General features: G+C 33.9%; 1 protein-coding gene across 1 annotated transcript in view; it reads right to left on the bottom strand.

The window, feature by feature from the left end:
• UNC13C (unc-13 homolog C) overlaps positions 1-16,943 on the bottom strand; it is a 278,305-nt gene that overhangs the window by 194,524 nt on the left and 66,838 nt on the right. The window contains exons 7-8 of the mRNA XM_049768904.1: positions 13,652-13,767; positions 11,694-11,857 (exon numbers count right to left, since the gene is read on the bottom strand). Coding sequence (XP_049624861.1) covers positions 11,694-11,857; positions 13,652-13,767 — 280 coding nt within the window. The remainder of the gene's footprint in view (positions 1-11,693; positions 11,858-13,651; positions 13,768-16,943) is intronic.

Here is a 16,943-nt window from a genome sequence, read left to right as displayed (position 1 = left end):
CATACTTTTCTTTTCATCAGATTTTATCATCTTTGTAGCAATTTTTGTCAACTGATTCAAATAGTAATAAATGAAATGTCTGTTGTTTAGAAAGAGGGATTATGTAACGAATAAAATCATATTCAGGTATGCCCCTTCTTCTTTCCTGATGTGTGCTTGAAAATCTATAAATTTTCCTTTCAGTACCATTTTTGCTATGTCCCATAGGTTCTCTGGAAACAACCAAGATACCCTTCAACAGAGATGAATGCTAAAGAAACTGTGGTACATATACACAATGGAATATTATGCAGCTGTCAGGGGAGATGAAGTCATGAAATTTTCCTATACATGTAAATACATGGAATCTATTATGCTGAGTGAAATAATTCAGAGAGAGAGAGAGACAGAGACAGAATGGTCTCACTCATCTATGGGTTTTAAGAAAAATGAAAGAATTTCTTGCAATAATAATTTTCAGACACAAAAGAGAGAAGGGCTGGGAGCTACAGCTCACCTCATGAAGCTCTCCACAAACAGGGATGAGTTTAGTTAGAGAAATAACTACATTTTGAACTATCCTACAAATGAGAATGTCTGAGGAAAATAGTAAGCCTGTCTAGAGTACAGGAGGGGGTTCGGTGGGGAGGAGGGAGATTTGGGACATTGGTGATGGGAATGTTGCACTGGTGATGGGTGGTGTTCTTTACATGGCTGAAACCCAAACACAATCATGTATGTAATCAAGGTGTTTAAATAAAATATATATAAAAACAAATAAAATTATGAATATGCCCATCCTAAATTTAGAGTTAATTTGAACACTTTCAATATTCCTAACTGTGAAAGACAACATATTTAAGAAATATAATCAGAAAGATGCTACAGCAAATAGGGAGCCTGCTCTCCATGGAACCAACAGAATTTGATGCCCTGCATCTTAATATCATAATTTCTTAATCCCTTCAGGATCAGGAGTGATTTCTGAGCATACAATTAGGAGTAATCCCTAATCAGGTTGTTGATAGCCCCTCTAAAAAAAGAAGAAAAATAAAGAAATAGTCACTACCTCTTAGGATTTATATTTAAAAATTCTTAGAAATAATTAGAATTAGGGGCCATAGAAATAGCATGGAGATAAGGCGTTTGCCTTGCATGCAGAAGGACGGTGGTTCGAATCCCGGCATCTCATATGGTCCCCTGTGCCTGCCAGGAGCGAATTCTGAGCAGAGAGCCAGGGGTAACACCTGAGTGCTGCCTTTTGTGACTCAAAACCAAAAACAAAACAAAAAGAAAAAAAGAAAAAAAAAGAATAGAAAAATAAATAATTAGAATTCTAGATAGAATTAGAAACTGAAATTTGTTAGTTGAAATACCAACAGTAAAAATTTAATATTTTTTTAAGTAAGAAGATAAACTCTGAACCTCTCATAATCAGGATTACAGGTCATTCTGATTCTAAAATATTTTCCTCAGTTGGTAAAAATAGTCCTTTTCCAGAAACTGAATGGAAGCATAAAAACAACGATATTGTTAAGGGCAGAGGAATTCTGAGTTGTTGGGGACTGTGACTTGTTTGAGGCCATTTTCTGTTCTTTCTGCCATAATCCAGCCTTTCACCTAAAGGCTACATGCAGTCTTGCTGTAAGTTCTTGGGCCAAAGAGAAAGGAATGTGCAGCTGCAAGAGATAATTAATCTTGTAGCCCGGAGGAGAGCAACACGGCCCGGTACCATTCCCAGAAATGAGGTCTTACTCCCTCAACTACATTCCGGAGTCAACAAGGCAGTTATTATGTGTATATGTTACATTGTCTGTACAAAATTATTTCTGTAAGAACATTGCCCCCACCTTATATCTGTTAAAAGTTTAGATATGCAGCTAGAAGGTCACAAGAAATTTCCATGGAAACAGCACGTTCATCATGACTTGCAGGTAATCCTGCCTCCTAGCCCACTGCCCATTTCCTTATTTGGAGAATGAATTACTTTCTTTGTTCCTTGTAACCTGATATGTATTCTTGCCTTGTATGGACCTTCGCACCAAAAGTGTGATTGACATTATCTTTGTACTGCCCCCTTCTCCTTCACTATATAAGAAGGAGCTGTAGTCAAATAAAGTTGCCCTTGAGCAGTGAGACATTGCCTTGGGTCTTTATTATTAACCTCTCTCAGATTTTTTACAGGTGTGGTTGTTCTTCTACTCAGCAAAATAGAAGTGCGGTTGTCTGAGAAGCCTTCCCAGCTAATTCCTGCTGGCCGGGCCCCCCTGGGGGGCTTCAGGACCCCGCACTGAGTAACCAATTTCTGACTTATAAATACCATAGTAGAGAAAATCCAGCATTATTGATCCTATTGGAATTTTCTGACTTCAATTATCTCTTTCAGAAACGTTTCCTAAGGGCCAGAGATAGTATAGTGGGTAGGGCACTTAAACCTTGCAAAATAACTTGCACATAACCTTGCACATAAGTCTAGGTTCTAGTCTTAGCACCAAATAAGGTCCCTTCACTTTTGACAGGGGTAATACCTGAGCACTGCAATCTGACTCAAAAGCAAAGCATCAACCAACATAAAAAGTTTTCTGTAATATTGGGGATTCTTTCCTGTAAGAAGTCTAGGGTTCAATCACCACTACTGAAAATAAATAAATTTATTTTTAAACGCTGCAGTTTTCAATTCCTTTCCTAGGTACTTATTATAAGGGAAATGTGAAAGAATAGGCTTGGTATATACAATTTAAAATAAATGCATCAAACCATTCCTTCAGAAGAACATAATCACATAAAATAGGTCAAAAGATTACTATAATCTCAATAAAGCTTAACATAGCCTCACAAATGCATGATTTAAAACAATGGATTAATGTCACTGAAATCATTTTACTTTCCTTGTAGAGAAAATGAGTTTACTGTCAAAAAATTTAACAAATGGATTTTCAGTTCTATGAAGTAAAAGGGTTTCAAAAGATAATGCTTCAATTGCAACATGAGAAATAACTAGAATGTTTTCAGTGAAACATTCTAGTGAAATGACCCCAAAATGTGAAAATGATCATAACATTAACAGCTATTAATTTACAAAATGTTCTTTGAAAAAATAGTGAAAAATCAAGTACATTTCAAATCATATATCTAAATCTAATTCATTTACTCTTGATTTTAATTAATGTATTGCAAAATAGAAATAATCTAATAAGTAGTTTCTTAGAAAACTATTTCTAGGGCCGGGCGGTGGCGCTCGAGGTAAGGTGCCTGCCTTACCTGCGCTAGCCTAGGAGACGGACCGCGGTTCGATCCCCCGGCGTCCCATATGGTCCCCCAAGCCAGGAGCAACTTCTGAGCGCATAGCCAGGAGTAACCCCTGAGCGTCACCGGGTGTGGCCCAAAAACAAAAAAAAAAAAAAAAAAGAAAACTATTTCTAGTCATCTACATCTCGTGGTTGTAAGGGGATAAATATATATTTCATTCCAAATATTTTTTAAACTTATATATTTGTTTTTTGGTCTATACCAGTTGTGCTCAGAATTTATTTCCGGCTCCATACTGAAGAAGTACTCCTGGTAAGGTTCATAGAATCATAAAGAGTTCTCGGGTTTTAACTCGAGTTGGTCATAGCAAGGTAAGTGCCTTATCCCTCTTACTATCTCTTTGGCTCCCCCAAAGCTTATTTTTTAAATGAAAATAAGAGTATGATATTTGGGAAGTAGCATTGAGAGGAAAATGATTAGATCCTTAAAAGATTTCAGAGAAACAAAAGAAACTACTTGCATCCTTGATGTCAGAAATACACTAAAACAATTATTTCTTGCATCTTTCCTAAAACTCAGAGCAGCTGCATTTCAGTGACAGTGTGTCACTCAGGGACACTCAAAGTTACTCAGGAAGGCTTTAAATATTATGGATCACTTCATTTCCCTTGTCCCAAAGCATAAAAAATTTTATAGATGCTATAAAATGCCTGATCCCAGTCATGGAGTTTTGAGTATGAATGCACTGATGGAATCTATACATAGACTTAGAAATACAATACAATGACAGAAGCTGAAGAACAGTTAAGTGTGGAGACCTCAGCTTCTTGAACATGTCTCATATTTCTGCAGTAGCTTAGACTTGCCATTCATAGTAGTTATCCCATACATATGTCTCTATTAAAATTAGCTTGCTACCTTTACTTAAAAACTATCATGGTAATGATAAAGTCAAGAAAAAAAGAAAACAAAGAAACTATTATGGTGTTATTTAATTTATTCTTATTTTTTTCCCTGAATAGGAGCTTACTTTGGACAATAGCTCTCTTTTAGGGTTTCTTTCTTCAGTTTTTACCTAGGCATCATGATTTATAGAACAGTCAATGATAAATTTTTATACAATCCTGTTCCAACATCATATCCATGACCAGATTATGTAGGCCCCAAAGGTTCCTTCCCACCAAATTTTCTTCCATTTTCTTCTTTTAACCTCCTATTTGTTGGAAACAGTTTTGTAGAATGAATCTCAGTTTTACTGATAATTGTTCTGTATTTTGTATTTTTAAAAATAGATAAATATTCTGTATTTTTAAATTCAGAAGGAGATGGACAAATACTTAGTAAATATTTCTCTTTTGGGGGGAGGGGTCACACCCAGCAGCGCTCAGGGCTTACTTCTGGCTCAACGCTCAGAAATCACTCCTGGCAGGCTTGGGGCAGCATATGGGATGCCGGGATTCGAACCAATGACCTTCTGCATGAAAGGCAAACGCCTTACCTTCATGCTATCTCTCGGGCCCCATTAAATATTTCTTAAGGAAATATTGGATTCAATGAAGCAGCGTTATCTTTAGGAAGCAATAATATGGCTCCAGCAGTTAAAATAAAAAAGCAATTTTAAAATGAGCTATATCCTATCAATTGTAGTTCAAAACTGAAGTAGATGAAGATGATCTAAGCGAAAGTATAGTTTGTTAAAGCATAGCAAGGTAAAAAGATCAAAGTCTTCATTCTTTTCTCTTATTATTTTCGTTTTTGTTTGGGGGCCACACCAAGTTAAGACATCATTCTTAACTTTGCACTCAGGAATTACTCCTGGTTGTGCTTAAGGATCTTATGAGATGCTAAGTACTGGACTTGGTTCAGGAGCAGACAAGGTTTTACCTTACCCACTGTAATATCTCTCCAGTCCCCATTTCTTTTATTACGTATTATGAAGGCAGGGCCTGAATCTAACAGAATGTCAGATATTGTGAGAATCCAGGAGATTAATATTATACTTTTTGACAACTATGTATTTACTATTAATACTATAGAACAACAATAGAAACAATTAAGCCCTCAGTTAAATGCACAAGTTTGGTAGATATAATTGCAATAATAAGATTTAGTCTTAACATCTAATATAAATTTTCCTTTCTATGTTCCAGGCTGAAGACATCATCTGTCAGAACATTCATAAGAACATACATGCTTTTTTATTTGTAGTAGAAAGATTTATTCGAAAGTAGAAGGGAAAAAAGGAAGGCTCTTATTGAGGAAAAATTTGACTAAGTTCAAGATCATATAAGTAGGGGACAGAAAGATAGTACAATAGGCATTGACACTTGCCTTACACACAGCTAAACTAGGTTCAATCCTTGGCAAATTTCATGCTCTCGGGAGCACCACTAGAAATAGTTACTGAGCACAGAAACAGATGTAAATTCCAAGCATAGGGTAGTGTGGCTCAAAAAGTACAAACCAAGCATGCTGTATGATAAAGAAAAGCATGTAGAATATTATTGATAAAAGTAAGTTCCATGCCAACCACATGACAAAAAAGTATGTGGGATAGTGTGTTCCTCTGAAATGGAGAATATATGAATATATTTTACTGTGATAATTTGGAAATTAATTAATTAATTGCCCCTTTTAATAGAGAGGTTCATTCACCACACGAATTAAGTTGCAGACAGTAGTGTTTCAACACTACTCCTGCCACCAGTCTCAATATGTTTCTGTCAATATTCAGAGTCCATCCCAGACCCCCCTCCCACCTCCTGTCCCAGCCTACCATCTTAACGGGCACTTTTTAATTCTGCTCTAAATTCATCTTCAAAAACATTGGGACGGTAATTATAAGAAACCAAGAAATATTTATTAAAAATTATGATTATGAAGTTAAATTCAACTTTGGTTAAACACAGAGAACTTTAAATGCAAAAGAATTTGGGGCTAGAGTAATAGTATCGCAGGTAGCACTTGTCTTGTTCATGGCAGAAAGATGTTTGATCCCTGGGATCCCATATGATTTTGAGTGCAGAGCCAGGAATAAAATATATGCACAACCAGATATGTTTCTCCAAAACAAAAAAAAAGTTAAAAAGAATATGCAGTTTGATTTTTGTTTATCATGTTTTTCTCTAGGAAAGTACTTAAGTTTTTAGTCAAGCCTATAAGTGACCATACTAAATAGCTGTAATATTCTTTTCTCCTTAAGGCTGATGTCCTTTATGTGTTTCTTTTTTTTTTTGTTTGTTTTTTAAATCTAAAAGGGAAAACTATTGAGATATGTTAGCTATATATAGTTCAACTTCTGTTATTTTTTTGTTTGGGTAGTCACATATGGTTGTACCCATAGCTAACTCCTGGTAATGCTGGAAGACTATATATAATGCCAGGAATTGAACCTAGGGAGACCTTGTGTAAGGTAAGTGCCTTACCCAATGTAATATCTCTTCAAACCCTGTAATTGTGTGTGTGTGTGTGTGTGTGTGTGTGTGTGTGTGTGTGTGTGTGCGCGCGCGCTTTGGGCTACACTTAGTGGTGCTCAGGGTTTCTCCTGGTTCTGAACACAGGAATCACTCCTGGCAGTCTAGGAGGAGGGCATATGGGATGACTCGGATCAAACCTAGTCAGCTGCAAACAAGGCAAATGCCCTCCCTTTATGCTATCACTCTGACCCCTGTAATTATCTATCTATCTATCTATCTATCTATCTATCTATCTATCTATCTATCTATCTATCTATCATCTATCTATCAATCTATCTATTTATGTGTTTGTTTATTTTGCGTTTTGGGCCACACCCAGATTACTCCTAGCTATGCTCTCAGAAATCAGTCCTAGCTTGGGGGACCATTTGGGACTCCGGGGGATCGAACCCTGGGTCTGTCCTAGATCAGCGCTTGGAAGGCAAATGCCCTACTGCTCTGGCCCCTGTAATTAGTTTTTTAAAATATATTCATTGTTTTAGATCCTTAAAGCAAGATTTACAACCATAGAAAAATAATTCAATCTGTTTTATTTCAAGAATATGATTTGCTATTATAACTGTTTCAGATTAATTATTCATTAAAAACAATAAAGACTCAAGCTAGAATCTAATTGCAATATATAATCTTAAGAATGATCAAAAGTAAGAAAAATGTTCAAATATGAAAGTTACATTTCCAATTCTGAGAAAGAAAAGTCAATATTCTGTAATTTTCCCCCATATTCTTGAAATGACAAGATAAAGTAGAGACCTATCCCTGCTTACTTAAACTTTTTAATTCATTTTATGGTTCTGACCACTGAAATCTACTAATATGTAGAGACAAGACAATATTATTTTGAAACTCATTTTCAAAAACACTGTTGATTATGATGACTGCAAGGTATACAATGAGTTTCTATCATGTTCAAAGAAATTCTTATAAAATATTCAAATATATTGTTACAAAAATTTTAAAACTAAAAATGTATGTTTTTGTTATTTTATTATCACTCTTAAATATAATTATCCAATAAATTTACATTAACATATTATAGACTAGATGCACATGTTTTTAAATAGAAAACATAATTTTAACAACTAATGATCAACCTATGAATAGTAAATACAGAGATGGTACACCTCTACCATCATATGAAATTTTAAGGCAGTATTGAATTACCAAAAACTCATATTAGTTTATATTCTAGTTAGATTGTGAATTTTACATTCCACAAAACCTTCTTGGACCAAGTCATATAAGCAAGGAAAATCTTATTCAAGCTCAAACTATTGAGAAAAGAGACCAGAATCCAAGTATAATTAATATATAAGTTTCTAAAAACCTGAGAGGAAGGAATTTTTAAATGATTGTTTATTAATTGTTATTATTTAAAAACAGAATAATCCTCATATATCATCAAGAAAAAGAATTAAAATTCAAAGTAGGACAACTACCAAAATTTGCTTCTCACATTCCAACTGAGACAAGAAGACAGACCCACCTTCTTTGATGATGATTACATGAGGGAGAAATGATTCCAAGATTCTGAAGAGAGAACTCGGTTGAAAAATGAAGAAGGAATATAAAAATGTTACATCTCTTGGAGCCGGAGTGATAACACAGTGTTAGGGTGTTTGCCTTGCAAGTGCTGACTGGGGGGCAAACCAGGGTTCAATTCCCGGCATTCCATATGGATGTCAGGAGCCTGCCAGGAGCTTGCCAGGAGCGATTTCCGAGCTCAGAGCCAGGAGTAGCCCCTGGACTTCGCTGCATGTGCCCCCCCCCCAATTTACATGTAAAATTTACCAAAAATGATTTTATTAGAATCAGTTTGGAAAGGATAAGTTCTAAAAGTCTAAAGCTAGAAATTCAGAAGTATAGAGATAGAAAATAAAAGCCTATCAAAAGTTTTGTCAAGCCAAGTTCAACATTAATGTCATCTTGATCAGTACTCCTAAAATGAATTATTTTAATGTATTAATTAAAGTATCAATACAAATTACATAATGACAAATAACTACTACTAATCTTACTACATAAGTATTTTTAAGTTATCATACATGATGATGCAGAAACATTTTGTCCCATGTATGATTACCTTGTTACACTTATCAACTCATTTCACCAGTTAAGCCCGCCAGCCCATAATTTTGTTTATAATATAACATTTTATCAGATATAGCTATTTATATTTTAACATCATATCTATAGCTGATTTTTCACTATCATTGCAGAGTTAATGAAGTGCAGAGTTAGGAGTGAGTTAAGCTGAATGGGCTCACAACACAGACAGTGTTTAATACAGAATTCTTTGGTGTAAAGAAATGTCAGTTTATGCTTTGGACTCTTACCTAAAATGAATGAGAACTTTATCAAAATGGTATTTTAAAATAAGATAGTTTCCAACTCACTTAACAGGTAGATTTGTATCACTTAACAGGTGATATAAAATTATTGAACAATATGTTTATAGTTGCTTATAACAACAGAGGAAAGAAAAAAATGCAATAAAGTAGAGATAATTATCTTCTTTTAAATTGTGCTGCATTAACTATTTTTTATTATTTTGATAATTTCTAGAACATATGTAAATGAATGGATCTGACATCTTGTCATGAAGATAATTTGAATATGCTAGATTTGTTGATCCAAGACTTCTTTCTATAGGACTCTCTTCTGAAGCAGAAATTTCATTTAGTTGTTTTTCTATTTGTGTGTTTTGATTTTGCTTTTTGACCCAAACTCAGTGGTGCACAGAAGCTATCCAATTTTGATGCTCAAAAGCTGTCAGTGCTTGGGGCCCATGTAGCACTAGGAATCAAACCAAGGCTCAAATACTGAACCTCATTCCCTGCAGCAGCTGTTTCTGTTTCTTCTAACCTACTTTTATTTCTGTCAAACTTAATATTTCATACATTTAAACTGTTCTGTCTCGAACATTTTTCCCACCATGATGCCCTTCTGGCCTTTCTTTCTTGTAGCTTTCCCATCCCTCCATTGGTCTGGATTCCTAGTCTGAACCCATGGTCATCCATAGATGAGATTATACTGGGGGCCCACAGGAATCCAGATGACTTCTAGTTGAGAAATGCTGTTTCACAAAATAAATCATGATTGCCTACTAGTTGTGTTCAAATTTCAAATGAAAATCTGTGTAAAAATATGCTTATTGACACAGCACAGAACAGACTCAAAGTCAATTTCTTTTAGGTCTGCTTAGCTACCATGTATGATGCCTGAAAGGGAGCAAAACCCTGTTATTAGAAATCAGCAAGCAGAGGGAGAAAGATACTCAGTCAGGGATACAATAACAAGTTCCTAATCGAAGGAAAGTTCATTTGCATGTTGTTCTAGCCCCCTTTTCATGTTGCAAACCTAAATTTGTTTATTTTGTTTTGTATTTGGTTTTTTATTAAGGTGCTGGGGAAAGGAATGCCCAGACATACTTTCTTGCAAAAATTGCAATGCTAACACCCAAACTCAGGGACCCACAATGAAAAGCATATGCTCTACCACTTGAGGCATATCATCTCATCTTTATTATAATTTATCATTATGTCATGATTTAGAAAATATTAAGGCATGCTATTTATCAGTAATTTGTGAAACAATGCTTACATTGTGCTCTTAGAGTTGACTGGAGATGAAATACTATTAACTACCTTAAAAAAACACTGACTTTGATTCAATACACATCTATTTAAAATACTTCTTGGAAGTTGATTATCTGAGTTTAATTATTTATTTTATATTAAAATGTGATGTGATTATTAATGGAATATTTTTATTTTTATTTTTTTATTTTTTATTTTTATTAATATATATAATATATTCAGTATGTATTTGAACCAAGTACCATAGTATCATATGAACTGTATTATTTGATTTGATGTTCGCTTAATAAATCTTGGTTTTAACTAAACTTGCAGCATAGATATGAATTTGGAAATCTGACTTGTTATTGTCAGGATAACTATTTTTGTAGATGTGTATTTGATACTAATAATCTGGTAAACCTAGATCAGTGTCAACACCTTTTCCCACCATGCACCCTGAGACCTTGGCTTTTCCTGTACTTCCCACTGTTCTATCAGTGAGTCCCTTATTCTTCTATTGTGACTTAACCCCCATTCACACAGTTTTCACCACTGGCCTCCTTGAAATATTCTGGACCCCGTGGGTGCCATGTGATATCCAGTTTGAGTAATACTGCCTGAAAAAGTATACTTATATCATCATGCTGTGGTTTCCTCATATTTTAGCGATATTATAGATTTTCAAATTTTAGAGTATATGTAAATCATCTGGATAGGGTTTTTTTGTAATTCACTTATTTTAGAAATAATTACTTTAAGTACCTGGTTTACAAAACCGTTCATGATTGAGTTTTTGTCATAGAATGTTCACCACCTTTCAAGCAGTACACTTTTCCTGCCTCCAATGTCTCCTACCACCCAACTCAGGCTTGGCTTGCCTCTGATGCAAGCATTTTATGCACCCCCCTCTTCTTTTTGACACTGTGTTTTGCACTATTGTTAATAGATGGATTCTATGCATATCACTTTATTCCCTTATCCAGTTCTTGTCTAGAGTGATAAGTTCCGAGTATTCTTGTCATAGTTGTCCCTTACCTACTCCAATTACACTCCTGATAGTTTTTTAAAACACAGATTGGTAAAACCAACCTCAGTACATCTGATTCAGGAAATATGGATTGGATAAAGTATTTACATTTTTTTTTTAGCTCCAGATACTGCTGAAGTTGCTTTGTCAAAGGACCACACTTGGAGAATAGAAAGAAGATTGGGAAGATGATGGAAGAAATGGCAAATCCTCAATTCTTCATAACCATAAGAGATAAGTCTAATCAACAGTAATATTAAAATGCAATAAAAGTGCTTCTTAATTAAATTTTTATTTGAATTCAAAATATAAGGTACTGAATTTTTCTCGCATAGATTTCAATGCATATTTACAAACATGTAAATGGTCTACAGTACTTACGTCATGGCTTGATAAATGGTTTCAATCCCATAACGCATGGCAAATTCATCAACTATTTCTTGGGATGCATCATCAAAGAAAACCTTCCATGCTTCATCCCCTTTGACCTCTGGGATTTTCACTCCACCATTAGATTTTACTTCAGTCATGTAATGGAACAGATTCTAAAAGTAAGTGGTTTATAACTTTTAAGTAAGTCCTTAGAATAGACAAGAAGTAGTTAAATATAACATTTAGTAAATTACATTTGAATTATTATTGCTTTTAATGTTCCATCAGCTCTATGGCAATAAAATAATTCTGGATTGTTGTTTGAACTCACCATATTTTTTATGAAAAATTATCTTTTAGAGACTGGCTCTAAATAGAATTAATTATTTAAAGGTATACATCTAAAATCATAAGCACTTTAACAGATAAAACATAATACTTTACCTAAGACCCCAAGCAGCTCCAAACATGTTAAAATCATATTTGCCTCCCTTCTGTCAAAATAAAGATTACTTTTTTACTTGTCTGAAAACCTCAGACAAGTTTTTGAAGGAAAAATATCTCTTGCAGATTATAAGGAATTTAAGCCTTAATCCTATAGTAAGTATGTGATGATTTCTGTGTAAATTATTTAAATTATTTCATTTTTTCTTTATCAGATATAGGTGCAGTAATTTCATATAAAATTTCCATAGACATATTAGGCAAATAATGTACAAAAGCAAATATTCTTCAAGTTGTTGAAGAATACATACACTGTTTAAGGAAGACTGTTTCTTCTATACCTCTAATGTAAGCAAATTACATTCTTCATCTTTGCCTCATAGCTTTTGATGTGGGGGGGGGGAAGTGTCCTTTATAAAGGGAAAGTCTCAGTCTCATGTTACCAATAACAATTCTTCAACTTCTGAGATGCAAATCACTCAAGGGAAGTCTCCTACTTATATGTAGAAGTAAAGAAATCTGATTGGTAAATGAGTCCTTTGTATTTCAATTGCATGTTCCTTGGCATCCTCTAAGTACTACCTTTTAAGTAAATATGTTTTCCAGTATATGACTGGCTAACTGCATTCTGTTATGTTTCTGAAAAGAGTAGGTAAAATGAATGAGAAAATAATATATAAGATATATAATGTGGTTCTCAGAAAAATACAAGTAATTAAAGCATATTGCTTTGGTCTCCAAATGTCAACATCAGCATCCTTTATTTCTCTTTTTGATTTTATAATAGTTTGATAACATTAGTGCTAAAGTAAATTACATTGATGCATAAAGTTATTACACTGCACCATTACTAAAGTGTCCATGTTCCTTAGCTACTGACCCTATGTGACCTCTAATCTGTCATTCACTCCAATTTCTCCACTCTGAATTTGATAGTAGGAATTGTAATCCAAGGTGAAGAATTGAACATTTTCCCATGTTGTCTTGATTCCTGTTTAATTTCACCAGATTATGCACAGATTTATTCAATTTTATCATACCAGATTGTCTTTTCTGACCTGTTTAGCTCAGCATGATTCCCTTAATTTTGGTACTTCAAGATTGCTAGTAATAAATAAATTAACTAATCAAATCTTAATAAAATGTGAATGGTATGTCAGAGTTCTCAAAACAGGTCTTGTTTTGCGACCGCTCTTGAAATGCATTATTAAATATTTGCTGGGATTCATTTTTCCAGTGAATTCCTCTTAACATCCCTTCTTTCTCCTTGGCGATTTAACCTGACTTCTGATTCATTATCATCTTTAGACACGTGTATAAATGTCCTCTTCATGTGCTTATTTGAAACTCTTCTCAGAGGGACATGATAATATAGCACATAATCTACAGTACTGATTAATAACTCCAAGAACAATTGTGCAAATCTAATTCAATAATTTTAATTAAAATATTTTGTTGTATAATCCAAAATTGATATACATTTATTGATTTAAAATTGTATTGTTAAAAATTAATTGACTTACCTCATGTAAACATGTATACTGTATGTGATATGGAGCAACCTTCTCTTCACCCTTTATTTCCACATTGATTTTCAATCGAATGGCCCCAGATACAGCTGACTTATCTGTCCGTTTCTCTGGTGAAACAGAAGAAAGTAGTTATACAATCATTTTTGATAAAACCATATTTCTCATTCACAGTCTTTAAAGCTTAAAAACTGACTATACAACTAAAAGCCATATTTTCTAAATAGGTCATTTATTATAAATCATGATTCTTCTAAGTACAATTTTAAATAATGTGTCTATTGTGATTGTCAAGCTGCATTATAAATACTTTCAATTGAAATACTTTATGAGAATTCTCTGACACTTTGATATAATGTTATGCGTACTTAATCATTTTGTGTTATGAAATTAATTATATCGGCAATTAAAGCAAGATAAATGAGATTTAATATGAACCAGGGACATATTTAAAAGTTCCCATTATTCAATTTTTCTTTAGTGTTTCAAAAAATTTAGGCCAAGCTTGGACTAATGAAAACAAATCTGTTAATCATTATTTGTCAGAATTTATAAAGATTTAGAGACTCCAGTGAATATTTACTAGTATTGGATTTAATGTTTTTGTGAATGTAGTCCACTCAATCAAATAAGGTATGCATATACCTGACATACTAATCTACAGTAGTTTCGATAGAAAGGAAAATGTTATCATAAATTTTTTGCTGTTCATTTTTGGGTCACACCTGGTGGCGCTCAGGGTTACTCCTGGCTCGGCAGTCAGAAATCTCTCCTGGCAGGCTGGGGGACCCTATGGAATGCTAGGAAATGAACCCTGGTCCTTCCCAGGTTGGCAGCTGCAAGCCAAAAGCCCTGCTACTGTGCTATCTCTCTGGCCCCTTCATGATAAAATTCTTAAAGTGTAAATGTAGATAGGAAACTACATTTGACACCCACTTCACAGAGGAAACAGATAAGCTATTGCAAGGACTTGAACTAAGTTAAGCTAAGCTAAAACAGACAATCACAATTGCCAAGTGGCAGAAAGTCAGTGACCTACTTTTTAAACATAGAAATGCATGAAAATGACTTTTCAGCCATAAACTATGCAAATCACAATGGCCATATTCTTCCTGTGGTAGATGCGCCAATTTAATATGGTCAACATTTACTTTTCCTAAATATTTTTCACCTACTTATCTTACTATCCATTATCTACTTCATGAATTTGAATGTTCCTCTTATATAGATGATATGCAAATTGCTTTGCTATTCTTGTCATACTGATCTTCTCTGAATAAGTCCAATGCAAATTTGTGTGCCACAGGAGAGATCACCACTGTTAATATCTCATAGACATTGTGAAGTTTCTTCCCATCAGAGTACTAAATCAAGAGTTTCTCCTGCTGGCTGTGAGATAACTGATTACCAGCAAATATTGAGGTTCTTGCTCAGTTTAAGAGAAAATTAAAAAGCTAAAACTTGGTATTTTGGTTACAGATTTCTTGCCAGATACAAAAGAACTACTGGCCTTTCATTTGTTTGTTTGTTTGTTCATTTGTTCTAGGGCCACACCTGCTGTGCTCAGGGCTTACTCCTAGTTTAGTACTCAATATTATCTTGGAGGCATTCAGGGACCGTATGTTACATTGCTTGCAAGGCAAAGGTTCTCCCCACTGTACTGTGTCTTAGAACACAAGTCTTTGATTTTAGCTGTCACCATCTCAAGAGATCTATGAGACTCAGTCTCTTATCAAGGTACAAAAGGATTTGGGCAAATTTTCATTTTCGAAGAAAGGAAGAAAATGGCTTTTTGGAGGAACAAAATCAAAGTGATCCTCTTGGATATTACATCACATAAAACAACGAACTGAGAGTAAGCACAGGAACATAGTTTATGTTTTTGAAAACAGTGTCAGAAGAACTGAATAGATGGGGCCAGAGAGATAGCACAGCGGTAGGGCGTTTGCCTTGCACACAGCTGATCCAGGAAGGGCGGTGGCTTGAATCCTGGCATCCCATTTGGTCTTCCTAGCCTGCCAGGAGAGATTTTTGAGCACAAAGCCAGGAGTAAATCCTGAGTGGTGCTGGGTATGACCCAAAAACAAAACAAAAAACTGAATAGATGATTATAGGAAGATTATAGGAAGATTCAAATTTCTTGACTAGCTTAAATATTTTCATATAAATTTTATCAGAGAAACAAGTAGATGAGTTTTTATTTGGGATTTAACTGCTTCAGTTCAAGGACATGCTTGCCACTAATCTATATATATAATTAGTAGTATTACTAATATAAAATTTAATATAATATAAGCAAGTGTGTATGTTTTTATGTGTATAGATTAATTTACAAATGCTGTTTGTGACTCTAGCAGAGTTCAGGCCAGGAGTTGACTGCTGCTATTATCACTGTCCTTATATATAAAGTCATTTATTATTATAAATAAGATAAGAAAAATTTTAAAACAGGCAAAAATTTAACTCCCAAATTCAGAAGTACTAACTTTAAGAATGATTTAAAACTTGTTTTTATAATAAGTTGTTGTAACCATTTGCATCCAATTGTTTAATGTATCTCCTTGAAATTATTGTGCAATATAAAGTTTCACTTATTTTATATAATCTTATTCCTTACTTTGTCAAATATTACATTACATTATTTGAAGTGCTTGGGTCTGAAAAAGCCAGACAGAGTTAAAGCAATAGTACAGCTGATATGACATTCGCATTGCACATAGCTAACCCAGACTCAATCCTAGGTTCCATGTTGCATTACAATGCTTAAGTAAACACTAAGCAATGCTAGGTTTGGCCCAAATCAACTCTCAAAGTCAAAGATGGTCTTTAATTTTCTAAAATACTAATATATAAATAGAAACTTTTTGATCTACTGGGGCAATTTAAAATTATTTTAATAATGATAATAAGTTTAAATTTTATATAGCATGATTAAGAAATTTGAAGCATGTTCTTTATAGGAACTTACATGATGTCGATGTTTTATTACTATTATTAAATCAGTACTAAAAATTCTAGGTTATTATAATAGTCTAGTAAACAAACAATTAAGTTTTCTTTATTTAATTCTTTTCCCCATAATAAACTCCATTAGCAAAGCATGATAGATAATATATTTTAACATCTTTAGAATCAGAGAAAACATTTTCATTAGATATGCCTGATTTTGCTACAGAAAAAGTATGCTTATATCAACATTATAAATGACAGACGAAGCATATTTCCTTCACAACAAAACTTCCACTAAAAGAACAAAAGGGAATAATTGATACAGTCTAAATATTAT

Source organism: Suncus etruscus, chromosome 2, assembly GCF_024139225.1.
Source record: "Suncus etruscus isolate mSunEtr1 chromosome 2, mSunEtr1.pri.cur, whole genome shotgun sequence".
Lineage (NCBI taxonomy): Eukaryota > Metazoa > Chordata > Mammalia > Eulipotyphla > Soricidae > Suncus > Suncus etruscus.
This window is presented reverse-complemented; position numbering and strand designations above follow the sequence as displayed.